Here is a 24,195-nt window from a genome sequence, read left to right as displayed (position 1 = left end):
TGTGTCCAAGGATATGTCAAACCTGTTCACACTTGTGTTTTTATTTAACAGCGGATCGTCTGTACAGACAGAAACCTGTGACAGTGACTCAGATGTTGTCTCATTTCTATAAAAACCCATCTCTTCTATCTGTAACTAGAAAAAAAATCAATGACGTGCATTATTTTTTACAAAGCTTGACATTGTATTTGTCAATAATGTGCAAATTACTTTCTAAAACCAATCACAAAAAACGTCCTTTAAAATGTGTTTATCCTTAAACTAAGAACTAAATCAGCACACCATTTATAAACTAAAGTGTCTGTAGGCACGCTGGTGTCTTTTGTTAAGACAAGTTGAAGTTGTTAATACATGATCGAACTCCTGAAACGTTTGCCAAGATGATTTAAAAACTATTGTAATGGTCTTGCAACTCAATTTAAGAGATCATAATAAGATCAAATCAGAACATATTCGAATGGGGGGTTTATATCTGAGGAATCGCTGTGTCCTTTTGCTCTCAGTAAAGACCATGACAGTGTCTTATTTTGCTCCTGTTGACAAAGTATTGTATATTGATCAATACAAACTTGGAGGATTTTATTCCTGTTACATTGTTTGACTATTATTACTGAAACCAATCTATCTCTCAATCAGACGTATTATATGTCATGGCATCATGTTTTACTGATATGTAAAGTAACATTTATTTTATAAAAATGTCTCACAGTATGCAATACTTTGTATTTTGAAACAAAAAAGACAATAAAGTCCAATAACACAAAAGGATAGCTATGGACACCACGGCAGGTGCAACAAGTGCTATGAAGTCACATTCAAAATGCAGTGCCTTTATAATCAATAGCGGAACAATTAACAATTAATCAATAGACCAAAACACAGATAAACGTTTTTAAGTGCCAAGTTCTTACAAAACGTGTTATGGCAACATTTGCAACCATGACAATTAGGATTGTTGTACTCACATGTCCGAATTAGAGTCTTGTATACCAACAGTCCTCCTCTGCTCCCGCTTCAACTTCCCTGCTGTTCATTTTCATTGCATTAAATATACAGTCCACTTAGCCTCTCTGTCCCACTATAACCAATCCCAGTTTCAATTTCACAATGACCTCAACCGATACAAACATCAGAAAGGCCTCATTGAAGGCTCCCGAGTGAATGCTGAGCATTTAGCATAGCATTTAGCATGCCGGACCCACCATCTGTGTGTTTGATTAAGAGTGGTTAATAGGTGGTGAATTAAACCAGTGATAAATGAACAGAGATATAACTTTTAATTTCAGTCATTTTTTTAATATTGCATTGTCGTGCTGTTCACAAACTGCTAGCCCCACCCAGGGTGAGACCACACCTCCCACATCCCTTTATGTCAGTGAGTACTTGAATGAACACGTATCTTTTCTCTGTGTCATCTCTCTTGAACTGTGCCTACCTGCAGCCGCAGACTCGCAGCTTCTTCTCTGCCGTTTATACATCCCTTTTCTTATCTTGTCCATTTCACGTTTCCTTTATGTGACTTATATTTTGACTCTGAAACAGATGCAACTTCAAATTTAGCAAAGCACAATACCTCAAATGTGTATAATAGTTTAGTAAAAGTAGCTATTTGTGTACTTCCCTTCATTGATTTCAGCACCATCAAATTTAACAATTGGAATATGCGTTATTATCTGCTAGGTACCACATAATAAAGTGGTACAAGAGCAGTATAATAAACAACATTGGGGAAAATAAATATACAAACCATACACACACCTACAATCTGAGAATATTGTTAGTTATTTCATCATGAATCCAGCCACCATGAAGGCACTGGCAGCATTATACAAGCACATAATTAGCACTAAGTAACATGAAAAACAACACAAATAGTGTGAGTGCTGTGTAAACAAAGCTAGGGGGCAACTGCACTGTTAATGGGATTAAAGGGTGAATATAAGGTATTAGTATATGCATTAGTGGAGGGCTCTTTCTTACGTATGCGGACACCTCACTGCAGTGTATATGCACAGGGTTATAATTGAAAAGGGATTATATGCAAACAAATTGGGGGTCTTTTGCAACAAATTAGATGTCTAAATCTGTTTAAAAAAAAGGTAAAAACAGGCAAACTCCATCATTAAAATGCCAAGTTGCTGGCGTTTATATATTATGGAAGATGTACTTCTTAGTAACCACCTATTCAAAGAACTTTCCTCAAGGTGAGGCAGCAGTCAATTCAAAATACGACCACTTGCCTCCCACACAGTGAATCAACCTGCTCTTATTCAACGCTTCAAGTAGGAGCACGGCGTTAATGATTATTGAGGCCTTTTTTAAGGAGCCTCTGACAGCAGTTACTAATGCAGCCCATATACGTATTGTTCTCTCAGAGTAATTAGGGAACAGAGCCAATTGAAAGCTGAAGCCTGACAGATAAAGCCCAGCGGCTCGGAGAAGGTTTGAACACGGGAGAGAGAAGCCATTTAAGCAGGATGATGATAACAGGTTGGAAAGGTTATTACGGACTCACATAGCTGTTAGCAGCCATCTTCACAGACTCAAAAAGGCAAACGTATAAATAGTCATACAAACATTTCAGCCCCCCGGAGCGCTTTCCCGGACATTCACAGTCTGCGAGGTGAATGAAATGATGATGGAAGTGTCATTTTGGGTTTTGTTTATTTTTTAAATGAATTTTACAAACACGCTTTAAAAAAGAGTAGACAAGCATGGTAAAAATGCCTTTTATTGAAATAAGGCACTAATGTTTTTATGGAATTGCATTTCATCTGTCATTTTCCTAGGGTTGTATTTTCCAATTAAAAATGTATTTTCTTTTCTCACGTTTATAAAAACTCATTTCCTTATCTCATTTTTATGAGAAAGAATCCCAAGGCCTGTGCTGTGTTTGGATGTGCGGATTAACCGTTATCAGACTCCTATGAGCTTTCAAAGTCAATATTCAACAACTTCGAAAATAGTGATCCAGTGAACATCATTTCGTATTTAAACCTGCAAAAGCACCAGATATTATTTGTGGTCTATGAAAGTGAAAATGGATTCACATTTCAGGTTATTGCTATGTGGACTTGAAGGATGTTGTGAGACAGTTTTGGTCCCGTTCCAGCCATCTGCTCTTCCGTTTAGTAGACATAAGGGAAGATCCTGTAGGGCACACGTTGACAGTATGTGTCCCACGCTAGTCCGTATTTGGCCCTGCACTGTCTCTCATCACGGTCCTCTCGGTGAATCAGCAACACGGCGAAATATATGACATAAAAGTAAGGCAGGAGATGTGAGAATCCTAAAGAAAAGACGAGAACACATGACATGTTAGCAAGAGGAAACTAACAATGGCAAAGTGAAACTATACCCTATATAATTCACAGAGGACTGTATTCATTTAAATAGATAATGACACCTTTTTCCACTAATAATATCATTGTTCGTGATGTGAATGGCATCAGAGAAGATGTAATCAAGTGTGCATCCTCCTCTGAAAATAGCTGAACATTTCCTTTTCAATCTGTCAAGAGCTCTGAACTGAATACAAGTTTGATTAAGCTCCAAGTGTTTATTCTCCTAAATGCTAATTAGAGTTTTTCAGAATAACACCTTTTGTCCTTCAGTCAGGGTCTGACCACTGTTCCACTTTCATACGTCTGGAATACGCCGTCATGATTCCTTTTCTTTTTGATTGTATAGTTTAGCAGTATGTGACTTTCTTACAGCAGCGTTCAAGGCAGACACTACATCTCAATTACAAAAGCAGCTACACAAGTGAGTCATATAGAGTTTGAATACCGATGAGCAGAATGTGTCAGCTGTGACAAAAGTCTGACAGCAGCCAGAAGAGGAAGTGAGTTTTCAAGGGAACATAAGGCAGCTTACGGAGGAACAAAGAGAACACATTGTTGCTGCCTCTATGGCTTCTGCATCCCTCACAAACAGGGTGTAATTATCTAATAAGGCAAGGAAGGAAATAAGATACATTTGTGGTTGCTGCTGAAATGTCTTAAAAGGCACCGAATATCGTGAAATGTCAGAAACTGAAGGTTGGCATAGAAAGAATGTCAGATTCTTCATTTTGTTCCCCTTTTGTTGTCATGTAGTTCCTGCTTTAAAGCAATTATAAATTGATATTTTCAAAGCAACAATGGATCACATAATTATTTTTAATGGGGAAGGGATAAACCCACAGAAACCTAGGTTGTCAAAAATAGCAATATCGATTTAACTTGTTAAATATAGACAGCTTTTAAAGTTTATACAGCTAAGATACAACAGTTACTTTAGGAATTTAGGATACTAACAATTAGGGAAATCATTTTTTATATTCTTTCCTTGATCAAGCCATAAACTGTACACAAAAGGTACCAATTAAAAGTAAGATGTTACATTTCAAAATGCTGTTTTTATCACACGTTTCACATCGCAATGACGATATATTAAAACACTGTTTTGCACAGCCCTAATACACACATTGGTGCATGCACACTTTACATTTCTAGCAATAAATCCATCTGGATACAATAAATCACCAGTCTGAAATCATTTCTTCTCCCTAACGAAGACCCAAAGAGATTGTGCCGTGTCATTGTGGCCTGCATGCAATAAGAGCCTTGCACAGGCTTCAAAGATGTCTTACCACATGGCAGGGACCAGGCGAGGGCCATGAGGAGGTCCCCGAGGTAATTGGGATGACGAACGAGACCCCACCAGCCAGACACCAGCAGCCGCTTCCCTGTTGCTGTGGCGATGGTCTCCAATCCTGCGAAGAAACGCGTCAATATTTAGATATCTCGAAGAACAAATCACTTTAGAGATCATACCCAAAGGTATTTAGAGCACGAGTTGAGAGACATACAAATAATTAAGTTGTGAAAGACAAGTTGGATCATTTGTCTTTTGTTTTATGTTTATAAAAACGACTGACTTGCGACACTTGGATGTGTAGGGTCTCGTCTGAACTGGTTCTTCTGTGAGTTGGATTTTCTGAAGACATAATATCCAACACCTTGTGACAAAGAGACAAATGTTAACATCACCATATTTTGCCATGAATAAAACATGTGACAGCCTGATAAAGAAGCGAGCAAACATGATTACCATTCAGTGCTATAATGGCTGCTGCTCCCAGTGAGCTGAGGGCCTGGGGGTGCACCACCAGGAAGGCCGCCTGCATGCCGTATGTGAAGGGGACCCAGGCCAGGTCCCCGAACACCAGCATGAAGCCAAAACCATCATGCACGATGTCCATGGTGGTCAACACGGCCTCCTGTTTAAACACAACAGTTCATGGCATGAGGGTTATTTGATCTGTTATTTAATTTGTTTATCTGACGGGGTTAACCTTAATAATAAAATAACCTTAATAGACATTTCTGTAGATGCGACAGAGTTAGCCAAGAGGTTATTTTTCATCCGTCGTCCCTGGACAGATGTTGTAAAGCATGGGGGTTACTAAGGGGAGGCTAACACGGGCCGGTGTCTCTTTAACATTGAGCTCGGACCCCCCTGTGGCCCCACTCCAAAAGAAGAATACAATTTGTGATAGGTATTTATTTATTTTATACTTTCAAGTGTTGAAATCTTGAACACTGTCTTTGTCTCCTTTTTCCACTCAATGTGCCTCTTTCATAAGCAATCTGGCCCCGGCACGTGTTATTGGTTTAAAACCGCCACTGTTGTAAAGTAACCCTAAAAACAATGGATTTTAAATGCAAAATAACAAGTTAATACAATCAGAGTCCTACAATGCAAAAACAACAACATACATGTTAAAAAAGCAAGATGGAAGCCATAGGTTATAGCGGTACCTAGAGTAAAGAATGAGGGCAGTACAGTGCACTTTTAGGGTTGACGGATCAGATTGATAACTTACCAGTTTATAAAGTAAAACAAAAATAAGAAAATAATAGCTACAAATCTCTCTGGTGCGCCACTTTTGAAATATCTGCAGGGGGGAAATTGAATAATGACGGAAGAATTTAAAGCATGATCTTTGTTTCCGTCACCTCGTTCCACAGAGCGTCCGCCACATACAGCAGCTGGAAACTGTTGACCAGTATCATGGCGAGAGACGGGGACCCTCGGAGCTCCACCTCCTTCATCAGCATGCCCAGGTTTATGACCACCTGAGAGGTACAAATGCTGATTAGCATCACTAGTTAGGAAACATTTTACACTGGCACTTCTTGGTCTCAATATACGATAAATGGATAAGATGGAAAAAAGTAGTTGTCAGGTCATCTAAAACACTCGGAGACTGACACAAAAACAGCACCCAACACGGTCAAATCCAGAGATATCTCGTACAGGTTTACCTAATAAATGTACAATTAAATTAGATCACATTAAAAAAATTACGTTCTAAGATTCCAGCTGTGGGACCCGTTGCATGTCACCTCCTCACTTTCAGCCGGCCTTCTACACTTTTCCTTAAAAAAATACATCATATTTGAGATTTCATTACGCTGAGATTTTTATCCAAAGCAACTTACAATGAGTGGAATAAACCATGAAGATACAACTCAGAACAGGAAGAAACATGATTCATCTTTTAAAAAAAACTGTATCAATTTTACCGGGGAATTTTCTTTAATTAAAAATAACTGTTGAAAGTTTCCATGACTTGGGGAAATCATCAGTCAGCTCATTGCATGGAAACATATGTGTACTTTAGTGCATTGTGAAGTTATATTTGACATGATATTTAAATAAAGACCATTTTCTCTCTGAGCCTTGGACAACCAATCAAAATGCAGCATCTAATAAATGCTCCTGAAAGGGACTAACATCACTCACGCCTAGATGAAATGCAGGGAGAGTAAACATTTAAGTCTCTATTTAGAAGAAGCATGTTACTCTGGCTCGCCCTTGGCCTCGCAAAGACTATGAACTTCATTTGAATTAAAAACATAAGAACATTTAGGAGACTTTTAAACATTCAACAGGAAGCAGAGAACTCCCACACACTGTCTGTAGCCAGTTGGTGGAAGCTCGTTCTGTCCTCTCCTACGCACCTGGCCTCATAAGATTCACATGTGCAAAGGTTTTAAGAGAAATGTAAATAAAGGGCTCATTTAGCATTCCCACTGGCATTTCACATTATCATTCATTTAGACGCAGGTAATGATGCCTGCCCTCCAACACATGCTCACTGTGTCAGGTCATCAGGGAGAGAAGTTCTGATTCATATTATGATGCTAGAGGAGAACAACATCGCCCCCTGTGGGTCTTTTTGGGCTCTCTTAAAATCACCATTAAGAGTTAAACAATGTTCACAACTACAGTATGTCACTTAAGGTTTTAGTTTTAAGCACTACATTTTGAATAGCAGGTATTTTTTCTTTATAAATAAATGCTTTACTGAATTGCTTTCTATTTGTAATAGAAAATGACAGCTGAGGCTTAACACATTTTCTTAAAGGTCACCTATTATGCAAAATCCACTTTTTCATGTCTTTTATACATAAACATGTGTCCCCTCTGTGTGAAGAGATTCTGAAAGTTTCAGGAAAAAAGACCCTCTCTCTTTTTGTCCTGATCCATTTATATAATAACCCGTCTGGAAATGAGCTGATCAGATGTTGGCCACTTTGTGATGTTTGTTTGGGTCGTATAACCATTGGCCAATAGCCAACCAAGGTTATATCCGTTAGCGCAGCTAGCACCAGATTCTAATAACAACAGCGCCGGTACCGGTGCGCCCTCACTCTCTCTCCCTTGCTCGCTCCCACTTGTGTGTGAACGGCGGGCGCCTGATAAGCCAACATCCCCCACTTTCATCACTTGCAGCGCCCATCGTACGGGGCAAATGAAAAGTGTAACCGGGGTGAAAAGGGTGTTACATTTACTTAATTATGAATGTTGTTACATCAAGGCCGAAAATTAGGATGAGCCCCAACGGTCAAAAATGTGTTTTCCCCTCCCAGAGCTGCCAGCGCAGCGCCCCCCAGATCTGGCGCCCTAGGCGACCGCCTATGCCAAAAATCGTCATAAAATACAGTATATATGAACTGTTTATAACCTTTGTAACATAAGCTTTTAATATTGGGATGTGAATCGATCGTGCTGTCCTGCAGGATGACTCACCCAGCCAATCAGACCCGGTCGCAGCTCACAGAAATATTTAAGGTCAAAGTTTCCAATCCGGGGGTTTAGCTCTCTTCCGATGAAGAAGTCATAAAGTGGATTTCCTGGAAAAACAGACAAATGAATGATTTTTAAAACTGTGTAATTGAAATGTGTGCAAAAAGTGAAAAGTCATTTAACATAAGGTTTACATGTGATGTAAGTCTGTCATGTCGTTAACTTCATCAGCCACTTTTTAAACAATATCAGTGGTCAGTTTATTGGCTTTTTCTGAAACCAGAAACTATGCTTTTTCAAAGCAGACATTCTGACACCAACATGTATTGCATTAATAAGGCTATATTCCACTTAGATGCATCCGTTCAATGGTCACATGCTGTGAAGAACAGCCTGTGATGTTCAATCCTCTGCATCTGTTATAGGCGATGAGAAGTGTTATTTGTGTAGCCTCATAACACCTGCCTGTCTCTGCCATCTCTCAGCTATTTTCTACAGTTCTCAGAATGCCTTTCAACAACAACCAGAAAAGGAGAAACATTTTTTTTCTTTCAATTGCTTGAGTATGTCATGCAAGCAGCTCTGCAAAGCTGTACTTAGCCACAGCGTGCTTTGAGCATAATGTAGAATAAGCACTCAACAGGTAAGTATAGACTATAAGGTGAGCTGTAGGCAGTGTGGTAAATGTTTACTCAGGAGAACTGGTACATTCGACAAAAATAGATACAGTACAAAGAACTTGATAAATGTTTATGTTGAAATTGAGACATTAATAAGTCACATGTAAGACTATTCAAGGACTTTTAAGGCCTAGTATTTATAAAATGGAATTTGAGACATTTAAAGACTATCTTAAGGACCTGTAGAAAACCCTTATCAGGCTAACTAGCATTTGAAATTAGCACCAAACACCAAGTACAGGTGAGGCAGTTGAGAATTTCTAAATGTTAGCACGGATATGTGCAGCTAAGTGTGGTTAAATGTGCATCTTTCTTTCATTTATCTCTAAAGCAAATCTAGACCTACATTCACACATAGGAGTAGCTCAATAGCATAGCAGTGGCAACAACATGCTGTTATTGTTTCTTCAAAAACTGGAATGTTAGCTAGCTAAAGCTGAATCACAATGACGGATGTTCTCAGGTTTCTACAGAAGCAGCCGAGCACAGCCGGGGTAGCGAGGTCAGCTTACTGGAAAGAGTGTTCACTTGATGCCGTTAGATATATACCCCCAGGAATACCAACATTATCCAACAGACAATAAAAGAGCCCTGCAAATGCATCTCCAGTTTCAAAATAGTACTTTAAGGTGGGATTTGAACCTCCACTCTCACCCGTGTTGCCTCCCAAAGCGAGAGCATGAGAAGGAACCCAGAAGGAGCGGATGTAGAGGTAGAGGGAGAACAGGTATGACCCCGCTATCGCACACGCCGCCAGAGGCAACAGCAGCTCGAACAGAGACCCCAGAGGAGCCCCCAGCCCCAGCAACAACATCAGCAACACGCCGCTGATGCACAGGCTGTGGAAACCTGAGGGAGAGAAACAAACACAGCTCAGTGCTGGTGCCCGGGGGGAAGGGATAAGCAGACTGACACAGCTGGAAAAGATGGAACCTTAGATTGTGTAACTTAAGTTCACTTTAGCTCAAGCTTGGATCAGTGTAGAGGTTAAAAGAAGATGCATCAAAAAACATGACTCAAATGTATTTCGCATTGTACTACATTGAAGTATTACATTTGAAAAAAGCATTTGTACTCAAACTTGGGTAAAGCACAACTTCGAAATAATACAGCTATAATATACTACATTCATGTAGACATTATGTCCAACAGCATAGTCCTCCTCCATTACTACAAATACAACATGGTCATTAACTATTTCATATTTAAAATATGACTAAAACTGTGCATTGATTTATTATGCTAAATCCTAAAAAGAAATGTAAGAATGAATGATATAATTACCATTTATGGGATACTTGAGACGCGTTCCATTCCTCAGCACTAATCCTTCAGACAGCTGCAGGTAGATTGAGTCATTTTAATTCTGAACACATCAAACATATCCTTTGCATGAGTCAAAAATAGGAACAGAGTCCACATTTGAATGAGTCATTTCAATCTGCTGCTCTATGGGAAATGCATCGAAGATCCGGGTCATTTTATCCTCTGCAGTCGAACTATTGTACTTTATCGTGCCACTGCTAACGCTGTGTCCAGCACTTTATAAATATCCATATGTTTCTTTGTGCGCCAACCTGATGTACTTATATGATTCTGTTTTCTTCAAGGTTGTGTCTTCCTGGTCGAATGTACTTATTGTAAGTCGCTTTGGATAAAAGCGTCAGATAAATGTAATGTAACTTATTTTTAGCATGCTATATTTGAATATGACTTTATAGTTGGACATTTTCGCGAGAGCCATGAAGCTCAATATCACTCTAACACATTACTAAACATGAAGCCACTGTCAGCAGCAGCTTAGACTTTGCATTCAACACATCTCGCTTGGCTCTTTTTAAAAGGTAACTGTTAGAGCCAGTCTTTTGGTTTTGTAAAAAAGGCCAAATATTGTCACCTTATCGTGACCTCTGTAGTCAAGAGACTATAAAAGACTACATTTCCCACGGCACCAGCCATTCAAGATACACAGATAGGGGACACCTGTGTGGAAGAGGCCGTTGAGTTTTAATAGCCTACACAACGTAAAGAAAGAAAGACGATATTAGTTGTTTATTCTTTTATTTGAGTTTTGCCCCGTTTTCTTTTGATTTGTTTGACAAAGGCCTATTTTTGTGTGTAGAAAGATTTTTATTTGTATTAAACTCAAGTGGCGCAACATCAACACATCATCGGAAGCCAAACAAGTCATAACAACTGTAAGTAAATCCAATAAAACGAAAGAACTGTCTGTTTAAGGCGTCTAAGCAGCTTGATGGAGAAAAAGGGAAGGAGGCATGACAGTAACTAACACATCCACAGAAAAGCATCTTAATGATCACAACTCTGTGTATGTCCAGATGCAGGATCCTATGGCTGTTTTCATCACCACAGCTGGTTTTAATGTAGGTCTAACCTTGACCCCGGATGCTGAGCTTGTCTTACCTTTCCTAATGGCAACACATAGAGGAGGGCATGCAGAGAGATCCAGCCCAGCAGGAGCACAGGGGCCAGAGGGTCCCACAGCTGGTCAGTGGAGGGGAGGGCAGGGGGCCACTGGAGCAAACTGGCCTCAGGGGATCGACTCGCACCTATCAGGAACATCACCGTCAGCGGCAGGAGGACGGGAATGCATAATGCACCTGAGAAACGGTTACAGAAAGAGAGATGAAACATTGCTGACATTACTGTCATTGTGTTAAGGGGATTTGTTTAGGTTGTGCTTAGCTGTGTGGCAAATGTAACAGGATAATAAAGTATACAGTTTAGAGGTAATGGTTACATAGAGATCAAAACAGCTTAAATACAATGAAGGTAGATGTGGTGCTGCTGCCTGTCACTCACCCAGGGTCCCTCCAAACTCCCTCTCTGTGTCATGTGAGGGTCTCTGTTTGAGCCCTTGACTGTTCCGCTTCATTATTGGTCTCCTGGGAAAATATGATGGTAGATCAATTTCAGTCAAAATATAGACATTTGTGAAACAATTAAATAGTAATTAAATGGTAATGGGAATTAGTCAAAATGACAGCACAAGAGATTTAGATGATTTCATTTGTAATCTACAGTAAAAAAAATAAAAATACATAAGTTTACATAGCGAGGTATTATTACAGATTCAAGGCCCTACATATCCACACAGGTGTTTTTAATCACTATGAAGAAACCAAACTGTACTTATAAGAAAGTTTTATCAGCAAAGTGCGACAGATGCCAACCCCCAACAAGTTATAAAATAGTTCAAAGGCAAATAACGTGAAGTTATGATATCTTTAAATCCAAAGTTGTTGATAATGTAAGGATCCCCTCATTTGTGTTGCTTGAACTTTTATATAGTATATTTCAATATATTTAACAGGAGAGGTGGAAGAAGTACTCAGATTGTGTACTTAAGTAAAACTACCAAGAGTAGGAATACAAACGTTAGTTTACTCATTATACAGATTGGTCCATTTCTGAATAATATAGAATATATCATATGTGTTGATTATAATGATTGATGCATTAGAGTGTTATCAAAGCTGGAACTCAGTTTAATTCCTTTGCATATAGTGCAAGGCAGCTTGTGGATTTACTCCAGATGTAATATAAATTGAATTTAAATGTTGATTAAATGTCACATCATTAATCCAAATCTGCAACGTACCTAGAGGAATAGTGGGGTAAAAGTACAATATTTACCTCCGAATTGTAAGGGGCTACTTTTAATACTTAAAGTACGTGTAGTAATAATATTTCCCTTGACATTTAAAATACAGGACTTATAATATGTTCCTGTATTATTTCTGAGCATGAAGACACTTTCAGAAGCCATAGACCGGTGCAAAAATAAGAAATAAAAAAAGCGAAGGGAAGTAACAGTGTGAGATTTAAGTGTCGAACAAACTCGGAAATATTCTTTTATGTAGCCCATTCTTCACATTTCTTGACTTCATTTAAATAACCTCTTATTGTGAATTATTATGACTGTTAAACCACAGAGTTAAAGTACAGTTCACACCGCTGGTATTTCCTGTGTCCATGCAGCTACATTTCTATTATGAAACATGAGACGAAAGGCCGTCTAGTTGTTGTCCCATTTAGCTTCTAATGCTAAAATATTCATAGCGTAAGAAAAATGAATTGACGAAGTCTAACGCGTATATAAAGAGCAGAAACAAATGAATATTTGTGACAGAGTAAATGCTGTGTCTTACCGGTTTAGAGGTGTAGATGGGACGGTATTATTTTCCAATGCATCCATCCAGCAGCATGCAGATGGACACGCCTCCAATGCACGTTGAACAGCACAAAGATGTCACTCAGCCAATCAGATCACTCCGTGGTCATCAGAAGAGGGTGGAGAGAAGAAGGCTTGGCCAATCAAATGAGCGCTTCAGGTGGCGACAGAAATACTGGGAGGAATGGCTGCGGACGTTGTGAAATACACCTGAATTACATTGATAATGATATTTATATATATTTGTGAAAATACTATTTAAAACGAGTATTGCAAAGGAAGACCACACCGTTTTGATCACAATCATACAATTTAATTGAATACATAGACATTATATAATTCCTTCACTTATCTGTTGAAAAATGTCACAGAAAACAGAGTCAACCAACCTGAAGGCAAGAGTTACAGTAAATCTTAGTGACTTTAGTGTTAGACAGGGATCACATAATCCGATGACATTCATATTGCATATTGTTCAGCAAAAGATCCCTAAAAGAATGTATATATTACAAGAGATTTCCCCTTTTTCACTATGTTAATATTCTGCAATCACAATCACTGTTATTCCTTTAAGGGGTGCTTAAAAGTTTCGCTTTAACTTGAATTATTCATTTTTTCAAGTTTGCAGATAGAGGAGATGAGAGGGGGTGTTTTCTTATAATCTATGTTTTGTAAATGACTTTTATATTATTACAACTAAGAACTGTGCACTTTGTATGGCAAGGGCCTGAAAAATGATGTTCGTCAGATTCGACAGTAAAATGTTGCTTGATTTCCTTCAGACTGCTACAGTTTTAAAAGTGCTACCCAAATTCCATATAACAGTATCATTTGAATCTGAATCAATACATTAAACAGTCATTCTGTAACTGCTGTTATATCTCCGATACACGATTCCAGAGTTGTTCTGTCTGTGTTTGTGAACTGGTGTTTGGAGAGGACTGTGCTGCACTCTGAGCTTTAACCCCGCTCACAGATGACCTCGATCACACTCTGCTCCATGGGGGCGGGATCCAGGCAGCGGTGGGCGGAGCTCCCCACTATCTCATCCAGCAGAAAGTGCACGAGGTTCTCATCTGAGACAAAGCGCCACAGGTACATCTGCAGGTAGTGGCAGTCCACCTGGATCTGCTGCAGCCCGTAGCGGCCAAAGGTGCGCAGGCGGACACACTCCAGGAACGTCTTCAAACTGATTTTGATGATTCCAGTCAACACAGAGACCTGGGACGGTGAAGAGGTGTGTGAGAGATGTTTTCCACCAAAGCTTCATCAGAATAACAAAGACCTGCACTCACCTTGTTGAACTCCACTGAGCTGAAGATGTCAATCCTCTCAGAAAACAGCTTGTGTATGTTGCTCAGCAGATTAGTATCCATGGGAACACTGCAGACAGACACAAATTCATTACTCAAGTGCATCCACAATTAAAACAATCACCCTTTTCTTATGATTGAAGACAACACAGTAACAATTTACCCCAGGGGGTGAAAGTGTAGGATGTAATACAGAGTAGCTGCCTGCTTCTTTTATCTTACCAATCCACTCATATACAGAGAGAAGAATGCATACGCGTTGGATATATGTAACTTGTGACAGTGTCAAGATTAGTGATAGATTTTGCCTTTAGATTCAGGAAATGTACATATTCTCCATCCAAAGTATGCATTATTCTCATACCAAAGAAATAAGAAAACTATATGGAATCTAATACCACTTTAACACTAAAATAATCAGGTATATGCTGTTTTTAAACACAGGAAACCCCGCTTAAACTAGGCTATACTCTCAAGTCCTAAAGCTAGTCTCTCTTTCAAAATCTCAAACCAGAGTTGATGATTGTTGGAACAATGGATTTGAATAAAGTTTCTGTGAATTAAATCTGATGACTTTGAAGAGAGCATATCAAATCGTATGTTTTTTACATTTATAGGCTGCATTATTTAAAAAAAAACCATGTTGGTAATTATAATTGAGCTTGAAAAGGGATCAAAATAAGGGTCCATCTAAGTGTCATGATTCCCAGTGATTACAAAAAACAATGTCCGAGTCTGATCGGTTGTAAATATAGAAGAATGCAAACAAAACCCAAATTGTTATCATGCATTTTTTCTTTTTTAAACGTGTGTATGTGCAGCTAGTTCACCTGGGAGTGTAGCTGGCAGCGTAGCGGACCTGCTGCCTGGAGCTGCTGTACACAGAGAAGGTCCTCTTGCTGGAGTCACTGCTGTGGGCTTTCCTCACTCCTTCTTCATACAGAAGACCGACCTGTAGAAGAGCAGAGAACGTTCGTACACTGAGCAAAGTATAAAGAGTGGACTTGAGTACATAACACAGATGAAAATATTGTAAACCATTACCTGCACATCTATGGAGGTGGTGTCCTCTACGACTCTCTTCATCACAGCTCGGACGTTTCGTGGCTCGATGGTGTTGACCCAGTCTCGTGTTTCAACGCTCTTTCTTAACATTTGGGAGATGATCAGGCCCTGGACCTGCAAAGACAAACAAGATAACATACACACGTGTGAGAAAAAGGTTAGGTTGAATATTTCCTGCATTGATGTCTCCATTTCCCCCTCAGTAAGAAAAGTAGGTGAAAACCTACCTTCACATAGTGGTTCAGCAGTTTCTGCGCTGCCTCCCTGGCTTCTGTACATAAAGTTGTGACGGGTGTTACGGGACTGTGGTGCTGAGAAAGTACACAAAGAAGAAAACATGTATTTAGATGGCAGTTAAGTACGCAAGAAAGAACACAAAGTAAAATACTTTAGTATGACAGTGTAATGTGGGCTTTTGTGCATGCCGCTGCATTTTAGTCTCAAGCTATTTACCTGCACAAGGAACTGTTCGTCTGTGAGAGTGAGGATGTAGGAGATAGTGGAGGTTTCATAGTCCAGGCAGAGGCGAGACAGCAGCAACAGCAGGGCCGGAGGAGTCGAACCTCCCTTGTCGCCTGAACTCTCACAGAACTGGCGAGAAGACTGGCAAATAAACTTTATAAAGCTCACCACCAGGCTCTCACGCACACCCTGGCTGCAGAATTCACCCTACGAGGAGAAGACACACAGCTGTCAATCTCAAGATTGGGAAGAAAATACTTATTGGGGGGGGGAAGCTGTTAAAGGGATGGTTTGGATGTTTTGAAGTGGGGTTGCATGAGGCACTTATGTATCAGTGTATGTCAGTGTATTTCCTACAGTAGATGGTGGCCAGGAAGTCCCAGGTTTGGAAAAACAAACAGCAGTATCGGCACAGAAGCTGAACAAGGTAAAACATTTTAGCTGCCTAAATAAAACTCAATATCAGTTTAAATGTACGCTATATGTTTTAATATTTTATTAGCTATACCTTGCCTTCAGACAGCCCTTTCTGACTGATAACTGAAGCTTTTATCCGTCTTTTATCCGCTCTCACCCAAGCCACAAGAACCCGTCTAAAAAAACCGTTTTTCCTAGCAGAACGAAGGGGTTGTCGGTCCACCGCTGCCTCGTTAGTGGGATGTGTGACTGTGATTAGTACGTGTTCACCGACATCCCATTATAACAAACAAACCAACCGATGGAGGCAGCGGTGGAGAGAGCAGGTTGCTTGTTCTGCAATGTAAAATGACTGTTTTATTCAAGGAGTGGTGACGGATACATAGATAGCGGCTTCAGTTCCCCATCAGAAAGGGCTGTCAGACGGCTATAAAGCCATGAAGACATTCAACGTGTCGTGTAGACTAATTCATATAGGTGGGCCTTTTTTTACATGGCTCAAATATGTTTCGCTGATGTCCTCGTCTCTAGTAGTACATTGCTCTTCTTCTGTGCCATAACTCTGTCTGTTTCTCGTTATTGAAGGTGTTCCGACCGCCATATACACTGACTAATTCAAAACAGCCAAACTATCTCTTAACTGTTACACAGAAGTAAACTATTCACCTTAAAATACGGCTTGTTGGAGAATGTAATGTCCTTAGCTGTGAAGAGATGCACAGATGCCAACACTGATTTAATCTGGTTGAGAATAGAGGCCGACAGGGAGGAGAGCAGCTCTGGCAGGCTGTTCGGACCATCTCTCCCAGAAGGCCCCCCTCCTCCGCCCACTGAAGCACTGGCCACAGAGAGCCGAGGGGTGGCCAGGGCCTGCCTCACGTCCGTCAGGCTGTCCATGTAGAAGCTCTGCAGGGCGGCCAGGTACTGCTTCACTCGCTCCGTGGCTGCACGGATCACGATCTCTGTCCCCTTGGATGGCACTGAAGAGCCTGGCAGCAGTTTGGTCACGGCCTGAAGTCTGCGGTGGAAGCGATCAAGGGCCCGGACCAGGAGGGAGTTATCTCCGACCCCTTTCTCCTCCTGTATCCTCCGCTCCACGAGGGAGAAATACCGAGCGGCCAGATCATCCACGAATGCGTGCAGCTTAGCGTTGGCCATCTCTGGAATGTTTTTGGATGCGAGCTCCCCCGTCTGAGCATGGCTGACAAATAGTTCTTGATAGGATGTTATTACTAGACATAAGCTGCTGACAAATTCATTGCAGCCTCTGTCAATGAACTCCAGGATGTCAGTGTTTGAGGAGGGAGAAAAGATAGCGCTGGCTTTAGGGGAGCTAGCAGCCGGAGATCCTGTAGAGGCAGGAGATGACAGCCCGCGTACAGAGGCATCTTTCACGGCTGAAGCAGACGGGTAGGGTCTTATCTCTGCTTCCAGACCCTGGAGGTCCGACTCAAGTCGAGACCGCGCATGGCTCAAGAATTTATCACAGAGCTCCTCCGCTGGCTCATCCAACTGTAGCAGCAGCTCCACACACTCTGATAAATCTTTAGCGCTTGACCCACCATCCCTGAGAGACAACGGCAAACAAGTAGGCAGACATAGTTGATTCACAGGAAATACATGTGTCTTTTAACATGTTCAAACTGCAGAGAGATGCGTACCGGCAAGCACATTCAATAATGACAAAACAGCTCTATTTGGGCCAATGTTTTCTTCATTTACTTTTTAGTGGAGGAGTATAAATATCTGCAATAAACAATGCAACAGTGAGATGAATCTAACTGAATTGTCCCTCCTGGCTTCCTTAAAATTGACAATATTGCAGCAATAACAAAAATAGGAGTTTATTCATCTTGTTTTGTGTCTAAGTTTAGAGGATCGTTACATATCGGGTATACAATGAATGTGCAAATGTTGCTTGAATTGTCTTTTCGCTACCAAAGCAGACGTTGATCATCCACGGCGCCGAACAACTAGTTCAGAGGCGTGAGGGTAATTTGTCAATGGCGGTGTAAAACAATCAATACCAATCTGTTTATAAAGAATTGTGAATCACTGGAAACACGAGAGGCCCTAGCAGGGTTCATACACTTTTTCACCAATGATTTTCCATGACTTCTCAATGACCTTTACTTCATTTTCCATGACCAAAAAAAAATTCCCACTGAAAATGGTTTATTTGAACATGGAACAGGAAAATAAGATCGGCATATGAAACATGTTGTGCCTATCTAAAACAAATCAAATAGTAGGCTTACTAGCTTCTACACGCTAAAGCAACTGTAGTCAGGGAGGCAAAGTCATCAGGTATGAACAAGGTGGCAAGGACCCGACCCCTGACCCCCTGAAAGCAGCAGGTAATAACAGAAATGCCAAAGAGTCACATCTAATAGAAATATATAAAAGCATTTATTTTAATTGTGCAGCAGTCAGTTTATAATTCTGGCAGCACTGTTGAGCATTTTGAAAATGTATTGTCATGCCTCTGTGCAAGGCTTAGTCTTTCTATCTTTATAGCCAGTGGTGTAAAGTAACTAAGTTCATAAACTCAACAAGTACTATACGTGGGTACAATTTTGAGATACTTGTACTTTATTTAAGTATTTCAATGTTTTGCTACTTTGTACTTCTACTCCTCTACAGTTCAGAGGTACATGGTGTACTTCTAATCATCTACAGTTCAGAGGTACATGGTGTACTTCTACTCATCTACAGTTCAGAGGTACATGGTGTACTTCTACTCCTCTACAGTTCAGAGGTACATGGTGTACTTCTACTCCACTACAGTTCAGAGGTACATGGTGTACTTTTCCTCCACTACATGTATTAATCCCTTTAGTTACTTTACAGATGTGGATGAATGATGGTAAATGTAATCAAGTGTTAAATCAGACTTTAGTTCCACCTGGAGTAAATCCACCAGCTACCCTGCAGTCTACAAAGCCATTCAAACTAGCTGCACCTTTACCAGCTTTGAGAACACTTTCATGATCAATCATTATAAAACATATCATATATATTATTCTGAAATGGACCAATCTGCACAACGACTACTTTTACTGTCGCTACTTTCACTATATTTTGATGATAATACTTTTGTACTTTTACTTGAGTAACATTTTGAATGCAGGACTTTTACTGTAACAGAGTATTCCTACACTCTGGTACTTCTACTTTTACTCAAGTACAAGATCAGAGTACTTCTACTTTTACTACAAGATCAGAGTACTTCTACTTTTACTCAAGTACAAGACCTGATCAAGTACAAGACCTGAGTACTTCTACTTTTACTCAAGTACAAGATCTGAGTACTTCTACTTTTACTCAAGTACAAGATCTGAGTACTATACTTTTATTAAGTACAAGATCCGAGTACTTCCACTTCTACTAAAGTACAAGATCTGAGTACTTCTACTAAAGTACAAGATCTGAGTACTTCTACTCCAGTACAATATCTGAGTACTTCTACTTTTACTTATCTGAGTACTTCTACTTTAACTCAAGTACAAGATCTGAGTACTTCTACTTTAACTCAAGTACAAGATCTGAGTACTTCTACTTTTACTCAAGTACAAGATCTGAGTACTTTTACTTTTAAGAACAACATCCGAGTACTTCTACTTTTACTCTAGCACAATATCTATACTTATACCACCTCCGTTTATCGCCTATGAAAAAAACTATTAGAAAACTAAGGCTAAAGCTAACGTTAGCAGATAGTGACAATGTATGCTAGCTAGCTCAACGATTCCTTAAAGGTGGGGTAGGTAAGTTTGAGAAACCGGCTCGAGATCGCTAGAATTTGAAAATACACAACCGGAAAAAATCTGCCACTTCCTTATAGAGCCCCTCCTCCAACACACACGCGCACATGACCAATGAGGGCACGAGATAAGTTTGTGCCCCGATGGAAGGCTGACAGGCAGGTAGGCCATAAGTAGGCCGTAATACTGTAAAAAGTACAACCAATCCGTTTAGCCGGGCCGGCTAAACGGATTGGTTGTACTTTTTACAGTATTACGGCTTCTACAGATGACATTTTTTTATGGATTTTTTGTCAAAGCACTTAAGATATTCATTGCTATCGGGATGTTAAGAGCATTCCATGGAATATAACAACAAGTGTATCTCGAGCCGGTTTCTGAAACTTACCTACCCCACCTTTAATGATATTGTGACAGAAAAACATTTCAGTTCACATCACGCTCTGCCCCTCTGCTCTGCCCCTCTGCTCTGAACACCTGAACGGACCGTTCTAACAGCTGTTCACCAGCGGTGCAGTCTGTGCCACAGTGACTCCGCACAGTTAACGAACGCACCGTAGCTAATGTAGCTGACCCTAATACCGGAGCAGCAGAGTTCAACCGACAGGCAGGAAGACTCGAGCACACAGCTCGCGCTTCATATATTAAAAAATAACACCATGCGCGTGTTATGCGCATGATGGCACATAACAGCTCGCGACCGCAGATTATTTTGGCGATTAGATCAAATGTAAATTATATTTGACGCAACTTTAGTTACATTTCCATGACTTTTCCAAAACTTTGGGAAAAACATCGTTTTCCATAACTTTTCCAGGGCCTGGAATTTGCATTTTGAATTTCCATGACTTTTCCAGGTTTTCAATGACCGTACGAAGTAGAACCCTGCCCTAGACTCTAGGGCCTCTTGTGTTTCCAGTGATTCACAATTCTAGGGCCTAGACTATAGCATATAGTCATTAATATGAACGAAATATATTAGGTTGAGGGGACCTGTAGTATGGGAGACAAGCTGTGAATGGACAGAAGGAAGCGCACAAGACCGATATAATATTGAGATAACAATGGCAACGGTCTAAATAAACGTCATGTAATTCTTTTAATCCTATTGTATTTCTATGTTTTTTTCTTTTTACACTTGCATCTCTAATCTGAATGTAAATTGAGAGATTCCCACCTGAACTTCTGTCGAAGCTCCAGTGCCAGCTTGTCCATGATGGCGTGACAGTCATCCTGAATCCCTTTGAAGGAGGGCAGGTGGCTGTACTGCTGCAGCACACAGCGGGCCAGGCGGTGGGATCTCACTGCCTGAGCATAGGCCTGCATCTCCAGACACTTATTCAACCTGGCAGGCAGCTCAAACAGAAACTGCAGCTTCCTTAACAGAGTGTGAACCCCTGGGGTGAGACAAGAGAAACATGTGAAAATCACAGCGTCCTTACAACTGACTCAACAAAACAGACTGTCGGTTGAGGTCTCACCTGAGAGCTTTGTAATCTGCGCGTGCTGGTCTTGAAGAGTACCGCTGATCCGAGCGCTGAAGTCAGTGATTGCCGACATGTTAGCAGACAGGCAATCCATTTCATCCTCCATCTTTTTGAAATCATTCTTCATCTTTCTTATGGTGTCTGGAAAAACATGGCTGGATGGTTTAACGATCCGATCCATCGATGCACATTTCAATGAACCATTTCAACAAGTGGAACAGTAAGCCAGGCGTTCCCTCACCTGTGGCAGATATGAACTTGTTGTAGTTTTCATACACCAGCGTCTGCATGTCACTGTCCAAAGAGCGGATCTGCTTGACCATACAAGTCTCCTGGTCCATCAACTCTGCTAGAGAGCACTCCCTTCTTAGCTACCATTGAACACAAAACACATAAGGACACAGTCACAAACAGTACATAAAACACAAGGTCCAGTGTTACACTGTCAGTATACCTTTTTCCAGATGATTTACTTAAAGGTGGGGTAGGTACGTTTCAGAAACCGGCTCGAGATACACTTTTTGTTATATTCCATGGAATGCTCTTAACATCCCGATAGCAATGAATATCTTAAGTGCTTTGACAAAAAATCCATACAAAAATGTCATCTGTAGAAGCCGTAATACTGTAAAAAGTACAACCTGGCCTACCTGCCTGTCAGCCTTCCATCGGGGCACACACTTTTCTCGTGCCCTCATTGGTCATGTGCGCGTTCGTGTGTGTTGGAGGAGGGGCTCTGTAAGGAAGTGGCAGATTTTCTCCGGTTGTGTATTTTCAAATTCTAGCGATCTCGAGCCGGTTTCTCAAACTTACCTACCCCACCTTTAAGTAAAAGTAGCAATACTTCAATGTAAAAAACTCAGTTAGAAGTAAAATTGTTCTTAAGACTAAAAGGTATTTGCATACAAAAATACCTTCAATAAAAGTATGCGTTATGCAACAAATCTTTTTTTCATTATAGGTATTAGAATGATTGATCCATGAATGTGTTCATCACTTCAACGTTGCATTTTGTAAAAGGTGGGGTTTATTTGAATTACTTTATACACTACTGGGTAGCATCACCTATAATAATAATGTGTGCCTATTTTTCCTTTGAATTAATATCCTAAATTGAGTGTCCATGTTGCCTGCAGGTGATGGTCACACACACTCAAATGTGGGAGTCAACAATGATTGCTGAATGGGACTCTTCCTAATTCATTGGTTTCATTTGAATGTGTTGTCTATTAATCAACACAATCATTTAGAAAGGTAACTAGTCTAGGTCTTCACATTAGAAGCTTCGGGTAACACTGACATTGAGACAGCGAACAATAACATTATGCGTCACAGTGTAAACAGTTCACATCACAACAGTGGTCCTCACCTTGTTTAAGAAATGCTCGGGGTCAAAATGCGGCCCGTTGATGTCGCAGGGATCCAGGGACTGCGCCTCCTCCTCCTCCGCCTTTCCTTCCTCGTTCAGCCCGTAGTAGAGCTTCAGCATGCCGTGCACCCTGCGCTTCTTGTCGGGGCACGAGTCCTCCGACACCACCGCCTCAGCGTCCATACTGTACCCTGGACAGCTGACAGATAAAACGAAGGTAAACACAAATAAAGGGCGACCAGCTGGCAGGAGAAAGCTAAACGAAAAGAGTTATTCTTGCCCTAAAGTGACAGCTAACCGTGCAACTAAGCTGTCTGTTCTTAATAACAGGGCTGTAATAATTAATTGGCGAATGTCATTATCTGCTGTGAGACACAACAAGCTAGCTTGAAAACGTCACTGTTCCGGGTTTGTAGCCTATCCGGTGTTACGTTTTCAAAGAGTAAGTGAAGTCAAGAGAGTTGACTACACTCACTTTTTGAGGAATGTACTTGTCTGACAGCCCGGAAGTACGCTACTGCGCATTTCATACTACTAAAACAAGAAATAAGAAAGCTTTACAAAAAAATAATTAGCTTGCTATTTTATTATTCTACCGAATCACAAACAGTAACGGGTCAGTGGGTTATCCCGTGTTGTTCTTTTATTACTTCTACTTTTCTTTTTTTATGGCGGACTACAAACTGTTAAAGGTGCCTGCCGCCACCTAGTGCACCGGAGTGTGTCACGTCAAGACCGAAAGTAAATGTCTTTAAACGATTAAATAAAATAAAACGATGCTATACTCCAGATATAGAATAGACAATGCAGGTTTCCTTTTCATGAAACCTGCATTGTTCAAAGATTTAAATAAATCCCTTTAAACCTGTGGCATTACTCTGTCAAAGAGAAGGTGTGGTCAAGAGAATAGACTCACTTCCGTGATGAATGCACTTCTCGTCTAACAGTCCAGAAGTGGACTACTGCACGTCACACACTCTTAAACATTCTAAAGTAACATTATATTACGAGATATTTTCATGAAACCTTTGTAATAATATTACATAAACATTAATTAACAAAGAAGCTGGCTGGCCTCATGCAACTCTTGAGAACCAATGGTTTGTCTGAGTAAAATATCAATCAACCATACAACAATTAAGACAAACAAGAATCAAGAAATTACACTAAAAACAACAAACCATGTGCTCATCTTTAAATCCACTGCGTTGACTGTTTAGACCTTGAACAAACCACCCTCACCACCCTCCATATTCTTCCGTATATATTGGATTAGTATGTTGTTTGTCCATTTCAAATGGATCAGTGTTGGATCCTGTTCGGTCAGGAGGGGGCGACAGTGGAGCGTTTGAAACTGAGGAAAC

The 24,195-nt window shown here is 40.4% G+C and overlaps 2 protein-coding genes across 2 annotated transcripts; both read right to left on the bottom strand.

The window, feature by feature from the left end:
• Positions 1 to 2,713: 2,713 nt before the first annotated feature.
• Positions 2,714 to 13,007, bottom strand: tm7sf2 (transmembrane 7 superfamily member 2). The gene is made up of 11 exons (XM_034099329.1): positions 12,932 to 13,007; positions 11,583 to 11,665; positions 11,184 to 11,380; positions 10,044 to 10,098; positions 9,414 to 9,608; positions 8,083 to 8,186; positions 6,003 to 6,122; positions 5,095 to 5,263; positions 4,922 to 5,002; positions 4,634 to 4,756; positions 2,714 to 3,289 (listed from the first exon to the last, which is right to left on the bottom strand). The coding sequence occupies exons 1-11, from the start codon at positions 12,976 to 12,978 to the stop codon at positions 3,129 to 3,131; spliced, it is 1,335 nt and encodes a 444-aa protein (XP_033955220.1). The 5' UTR covers positions 12,979 to 13,007; the 3' UTR covers positions 2,714 to 3,128.
• A 238-nt stretch (positions 13,008 to 13,245) lies between these two features.
• On the bottom strand, positions 13,246 to 23,241 carry vps51 (VPS51 subunit of GARP complex). The gene is made up of 11 exons (XM_034099399.1): positions 22,832 to 23,241; positions 21,704 to 21,833; positions 21,457 to 21,603; positions 21,153 to 21,372; positions 16,878 to 17,778; positions 15,786 to 16,001; positions 15,560 to 15,643; positions 15,312 to 15,446; positions 15,098 to 15,219; positions 14,250 to 14,337; positions 13,246 to 14,175 (listed from the first exon to the last, which is right to left on the bottom strand). The coding sequence occupies exons 1-11, from the start codon at positions 23,012 to 23,014 to the stop codon at positions 13,915 to 13,917; spliced, it is 2,487 nt and encodes an 828-aa protein (XP_033955290.1). The 5' UTR covers positions 23,015 to 23,241; the 3' UTR covers positions 13,246 to 13,914.
• Positions 23,242 to 24,195: the final 954 nt, after the last annotated feature.

This window comes from Pseudochaenichthys georgianus, chromosome 14 (assembly GCF_902827115.2).
Source record: "Pseudochaenichthys georgianus chromosome 14, fPseGeo1.2, whole genome shotgun sequence".
Taxonomy (NCBI): Eukaryota; Metazoa; Chordata; class Actinopteri; order Perciformes; family Channichthyidae; genus Pseudochaenichthys; species Pseudochaenichthys georgianus.
The sequence above is the reverse complement of the archived record's forward strand: the minus strand, read 5'-3'. Positions and strand labels throughout refer to the sequence as shown.

What these genes read in the sequence shown, in the direction of transcription:
- vps51 (XM_034099399.1), bottom strand. Translation starts at nt 23,014, where the DNA reads ATGGACGCTGAGGCGGTGGTGTCGGAGGACTCGTGCCCCGACAAGAAG. An exon ending in CAAGTTCATATCTGCCACAG is followed by an intron (nt 21,604 to 21,703) that starts GTGAGGGAACGC and finishes ATGTTTTTCCAG; the next exon opens with ACACCATAAGAAAGATGAAG. An exon ending in TGCTGAACCACTATGTGAAG is followed by an intron (nt 15,447 to 15,559) that starts GTAGGTTTTCAC and finishes TTGTCTTTGCAG; the next exon opens with GTCCAGGGCCTGATCATCTC.
- tm7sf2 (XM_034099329.1), bottom strand. Translation starts at nt 12,978, where the DNA reads ATGGATGCATTGGAAAATAATACCGTCCCATCTACACCTCTAAACCG. An exon ending in CCATCTACACCTCTAAACCG is followed by an intron (nt 11,666 to 12,931) that starts GTAAGACACAGC and finishes ATATTTTCCCAG; the next exon opens with GAGACCAATAATGAAGCGGA. An exon ending in GGAGTTTGGAGGGACCCTGG is followed by an intron (nt 11,381 to 11,582) that starts GTGAGTGACAGG and finishes ACCGTTTCTCAG; the next exon opens with GTGCATTATGCATTCCCGTC.